The sequence below is a fragment of the Haliaeetus albicilla genome, chromosome 19, assembly GCF_947461875.1.
Source record: "Haliaeetus albicilla chromosome 19, bHalAlb1.1, whole genome shotgun sequence".
NCBI lineage: Eukaryota > Metazoa > Chordata > Aves > Accipitriformes > Accipitridae > Haliaeetus > Haliaeetus albicilla.
In genome coordinates, this window is record NC_091501.1 from 12,394,467 (window position 1) to 12,400,466 (window position 6,000).

A 6,000-nucleotide genomic window follows, 5' to 3' on the forward strand; every position below is an offset into this window, starting at 1 on the left:
TTGTGAACATACTCCCTGCATCGCCTCATCAGGCCTAGACTGAAAGTGTCATGTGGGAGATGGGATTTACAGTGGTAAGTGGGACTTTCCATATGTTTTGTGGGCATTTTGGAAAAGTCCCCACTGTCAGGCCTATAGCTAATGCTATTTATCTGCCTGTCTAAAATCTTCCCGCTGTAGATCTGGTCAAAAACTGAGCACTGGAAGTAAATTATCCAATTATTTAAAATTTTTTTCCCTTGCAAGTTGCTTGTAAACCTGTCTTTATTTCCACAGATGTATTTTGCATTCAAAGTATTCACCAAATAAATAGCTTCTGCCAAAAAATTTCAGTGTAGGGTCCATTTTCCAGAATGATTATTTTATGTTTACTTTTTTTACTTTTGATGTATGAATGACTCCCTAAATGGTGAGGTATTATTTCTGCTACTTGTCCCAGGGGATTGTAAATTTTTTAAACCAAAGATTAAGAAACTATAAAAAGAAAGATGCAACTTATAATATATAGCTTTTCTTGCAACACGAATATGGATGACATTCATCCGGTGCACATCCCTTAAACACCCATTTATACAGAACATAACAGCCATTCATGAATAAGAAAATATAAAAATCCAAACCTAATAAAACTCTGGAGCCATTTAGAACCAGCCCCAATCTTTGCTCCATTCTGCAATATTTGTCTGGGGCCCTGACAGAATTAGCCATGGCAATAACGTGTGAGTGTTACTGATTTCAGCTGTCCACAGACTTTCCCCTGGTTACTGCCGCTGTGGTGGGAGTGGTGGAACGGATGTTGTCTCAGTTGCTCCCATTCAAAGTCTGGTACATTAGCTTAAATCACCGATGAAACAGGGTTGTGTTAAGATGCCAGATCGTGAACTGCAGCAGCTGAGGTACACAGCTAAAAGATGTAATGGGTCTTTTGCTGCTGAAAAGAACGGTCCTGTATGGCTCCCTCCTCCTCTCTGCCCCCTGCAAATCTGTATGGAAGGGTTGGAAGCAAGAGCCAGGGGGAATAACAGCATAAAGAAATGCAGATAAATCAGCCAGAATGTGACTATCAAAGCCATACTTCCTATTCTAATTTATAAATCTTTGTTTCCTGAAGTAAAAAGAAATTGGTGATGGGATCTTGTTGGGTTGTTTTATTTGTTTCTATCCCAAACGTATTTTTCTGATCCCAGTTGTCTCAGGATGTACTCTGTTATATCTCATCAGGTTGCTGGTCTGCCTGCCTTGTTTCTCATCAATGGCAGATGCTTAATAGGGGAAGGTGAAAGTTTCACTTGCAAGCCCCAAATAGAGACGTCTGGGAAGCAAAATGCATCATTCAAATTAATTCATGTTAAAGTTTTATCTTTTAATAGGTAAATTAATCTTTTTAATTAAAAGATTTTAATTCAAGTTTTATCTTTTGTCTTAGCACTTGGCTAGCTGGCACAGATCTGGTGAGGCTGCTCTACAGCCTTGTGGCTTTTTTTTCCATTTCCGTACCATTTCCTTTTAGCATCTCTGTGTGCACAGTTTGAGGTTTTGCTGGTCTTCCTAGAAGTCAGAACTGGAAAACAGACTCTTTTGAAACACACAGAACAAGAAAATTTTTGTGAGGGAGAAAGTGGATTAATGGGAGATACTTCTTGTTGTTAAAAAGCAGTCCTTGGTCTCACTTATGGACAGTTGGTGTATAACTTCTCTAATTCAGGATACTGCTTGCAGTCAGCAATTGTGCCATTGCCTGTAGGGAACTGAAAAGTGTATTTATTTTTATCCTGCTATTGGCTTATGGGATTTGAAAGTACCTTTTTTAGCTTGCATAACTGTAAATATTGTTACTGGACCTCCCGACCTCTTCTCAGTGCTTGCTCCTATATTTGACCTTCTAACCTGCTCCAGGAGATGGCAAATTCCACAGGCTGATGACACGCTGGGTGGGGGAGTCTCTTGTTATGGAGACTTTCAATTTCACTGAGTGACGTCCTGTTCTCATGATTTAGGATAAGCAAAAAATTTGGGGCCTGAGCAGTTCTCCTTAGAGCCTTCTTAAATCTTGATTGCCTCTTCCAGCTCTCTCCTATGCTGGGCCAGAGGCTCACATTGTTTTCATTCTATTGTTACCTGTCTAGCCTGACCATGTAAATGTTGTAGAAGAAATGCTAGTAGGTGCAACTGCTTCAGACACAGGACCCTCTCCCTATAAATAAAAATCCCTATTTCTCTATTGTATTATAGTTAACTTCCACGACTGTTTCTGCTACTCCATCCAGGAGCTCTTTGAGGAGAAGTGAGTCATGCATTACCACTCCAGAGTGTGCAGTGCACATTCCCACAAGCTCTTCATAAACCCACAGCTGGAAACTTTCAAGAAGACACCTGCTCTGCCTTCAGTGCTCAGAGCAGGAACTCAAAAGAGGCTTTTAAATGTACTTTCAACTGAAAGACTTCTTTTCTTTTCTCCACCACTGATGGCTCCTCCCTTCACCTCACACTTGTCAAGTCACGTCATTGCCAGGACCCTCTGCTTGTCTCAGCTCTGCGCCACAAATCCTGATTTAGGATCCTGCCGACTATGCCGATTTGTCGCGAATGGGTGATTTAGATCGCTTAAAGAATCACCATCAAAGCTATTAGTGAAAGTGGTTTTAATATGATATTGTAAAAGTGTAACTTAACAAAGTTTGATGGCAAGGTTCACTCTATTACTGTACAGCACAATCATTTGAACAATGGTTCAAAACTACCAAGGCACAAATCAAAGTTACCATATTACAAAGTTATGCACGATATCGGCCGCTTACCAAAGATCTGCTGTTGGTAAAAGGTCTCTCTGCTTTGAAGAGCAACCTCGAGAGGTGTCCCAGCTCAAAGGGAGATCACTGCCATGCAGCCAGGCTGCTTAGCTGGGAGAGCTCAAAGAAGGCTCACTTAGCCTGTCATATTTATGGAATAAAGTGATTGGCTTGTAGTCAAAGTCCATGCGATGGGAAAGGTATGCATGAGACTCCTTGTACCCACAACTTTCTTTGTTCCTCAGTAAATGAGTCTCAGAAAAGCCACCCGCTATTCATGTGTTAATCGCATGGTCGATGTTCCAAGCTCATATGCATCGATGCTCACTGTGTCACTCTGCTCCTTTGTGGGTTTTCAGAGAACAGACTGAAACTAGAGGAGTTCTTGGCCCATTTACGGCTTAGGCCTTTACCTCCTTTGGAGCCTGAACCAAACTACCACTAGTTTGGTTAAAAGGTCAAGTGCATCCGTCATACTATGTGGTCGTATGTAATGCTCTTTCTCTCCCCTGCTAGCACTGTATATTTCCTGGTCATAAGCATACAGGAATCTGTGTGCATTCACCTATATTTTGTACTGTCTGGTGGCTTCATGAAATCCCTGTAAGGTGTTGCAAAGAAAATCTCAGTAGCATGATTTTTCTTGTGGCAACCTATGTAGAGGTGGATAGAAACACTCCACACCTTCCTGCTCTAGAAACAGATAGGTATGCTCTTTTCAATTTTGTAACTCAAGGAACCTTTGACCTTCTGGGCTTATTTATTTGATTATTGTAAAGGCTGAAGATGCTGAGGATCACTTTTGGTCTTCGCTTAATCTCAAGATGGGTTGAAAGAGAAAAATCTAAACCCCAGATTTTTCAGAAGTAGATGAGTATTTTAATTGGTGAAGCTGATTTTTTTCATCTATGAAACCTGGGCTTCAAATACACAGTAGACCTGAAACTTTCCATTGGGTGGAATGATTTAATATACAAGGAGTTAATTTGACTTTTTATTTAGCATAATTTTCTTGTCCTCTTTGCCCTTTGCCCCCAGTTTCTGGCTCACTGATTTCTATATTTTTCCCCTTATTACCTAGTTCTAGGAAAGCCTAACCTCTCTCTTCTTCAGTCCTAAATAGAGTACATTTTCACAAACTGTCAGCTACTTGTGTATCTTCCTCAGTCATCTTGTCCCTTATCTGAGCATAACTGTTCCCAGGTCTTAAAAATCTGCTCTGCACCTCATATGTCAGTGGAGATATGTTCTGCACGATCAGGAAGTCTCGGTCCTTTTTTCTAGTTAAGGATAATTGTCCTCATCATTTCCAAGGGCACAAATCTTTCCATTTTAGTTTCTCTGACATGGGCCAAAGAAATAAAAATTGAGACCCCAGATAGACTTCCCCACTTTCAAATCTAAGGATGTTAAAGACCATTAAAGACAGAAAAATTGGCTGCAAAATTTGGACCCTGATGCTCACCTACTCAGGGCTGGAAGCTGTGCCCTGGGCAATGCTTCATATTCTTCCCTTCTCCAGAGTTGCCTGAAGTGCGGATCTGGACTTGAACTTCTGAAGTTTGATGGGTGTTTGTGATCTGGGATTTTGATTCCATTTAATCTCTAAAAGTTTCTTTTTCCAAACCCTTGGGTAGTTGCCCTTTCCTAGCACACACGCTGAGCACAAGAAACACCCTTCTTAAAAAACACAAACACTCAAAAAAGGAACATAGAGAACTGGGAGAGCTTCACCAAGAAGTTTTGTTTCTCTATAAACCCTACATAGGAAACCCTGGCCTCTGTGCTCCCTCAGCATTTGCTGTATTTATTTCTTTTCCTCCTCTCCAGATTGGGAGCACTTTCTGCCAAACAGAGCAAGGCTTTGTGAGATGAGGAATGGCTCAAGTTTTTGCAGCTTGTAAAGTATGTGCTGCCTCCTTCTGAGAGCTGAAGGCTAACTTCTGCCCCTGCTGCCCTTCCTTCCCCCCCCAAGCAGCTCTTTTTAGTAATACCCTTCTTCTTACCCTCACTCTTTCGGAAAAAGGCTCGTAACAGCTCCTGGCAGGACAGGGCAGAGCTCCTGCCACTAGCTTTTTGTCAAAGGGGAACAGAGGAAAAAAAGCAGCACTGAGTTTTCAAGTGAAATTGGCTGCCAAAGCTGAGGAGCGAATGATAGAAGCAGTGGATATTTCCCCCCAAACCGGGGATCTTCCCTCCTGCCTCTCCCTCCCACGGGTATTTCCCCGAGATAGACTCACTTGAAGATTGATGCTCTCCCCTTCCGAGGCCATCCTTTTGCCCCCAGGTCTCTTCCTCTGCAGACGGCGCACGAAGTGGGGCACTCCACGCTCCCAGAGACTCTCTCTTCGCTGGACCAGGACGCGCAGCTGCTGGAACAGACCTGCTATTCATCTGCCGGCGGCCGGCCGCCTGCCTTGGCATCAGCTGGGGGGAGAGAGAGGGGGTGGCACGCCAGTTCCTCATTGTCCGCGCGGTCCGTGGAACAAGTGTCCCTCTTAGACTTTCCGTGACAGTTGTGTTCATTACGTGTCTGTGTTACCTCTCCGAGTCCAGCTGAGCCTCATGAGCTCACTTGGGCTGGGACGCGGTGATGCAGCCAGTGTACCAAGAGGTTCCTGGCATGGGCTGTGCAGCCGCAGCAGCGATCCCGATCTCCCCCTCTCTCACCAGCGCACAGCAGAGCATACGGACGAAAAACTAATGGTTGAAGAGATTAGGTCCAGAAAGTTGTGCCAGCTAACCGCTGCTGCTACTGCTGCAAAGATATTGTTACATCTCAGATAAAATTTGCCCTTTACTCTCTTTACAGTCCCTTCTTCTCGTTTTTCTCCCCAGCCAAAATGCCCTTCCTTTCCCCTCCCCAACACTTTTTTTAGTTGAATTTGATATGTTTGGTCTTAGCTGAAATTGAATCTTGCTTTTTGCTTAAGTTAAAAGCAGTTACGAATGACACTGGAATGGAAATGTATGAAGCCAGATTCAAGTCACAGTGTAGAAAAATACGTTGTTATTATTAGGTGGAATCCTCAGGCAGAAAAATCAGCATAATTCTCTAGATTTTAGAGAAACTCTGCTACTCTGTACTACCTGTTTGGCTTTTGAAGGACAATTTCTGTAGTTACAGTAGCATAGAAAATTTATGTTAAGTAATATATTCTGTTTAAACAGTTTAGCCAAATGCATGTTGTAGTACTCCAGCCTGACTAAA

At 42.7% G+C, this 6,000-nt stretch overlaps 1 protein-coding gene across 3 annotated transcripts in view; it reads right to left on the reverse strand.

The window, feature by feature from the left end:
- NINJ2 (ninjurin 2) overlaps positions 1 to 5,276 on the reverse strand; it is a 48,939-nt gene extending 43,663 nt beyond the window's left edge. The window contains exon 1 of one of the 3 annotated variants that reach the window (XM_069807668.1): positions 5,030 to 5,276. In XM_069807668.1, the coding sequence (XP_069663769.1) occupies positions 5,030 to 5,062 (33 nt within the window). In that variant the 5' untranslated portion in view covers positions 5,063 to 5,276. Of the gene's footprint in view, positions 1 to 2,798; positions 2,924 to 5,029 lie in introns of those variants that run through there. The other 2 variants (XM_009923838.2, XM_069807669.1) reach the window with 2 other exon arrangements.
- Between the last annotated feature and the right edge of the window lie 724 nt (positions 5,277 to 6,000).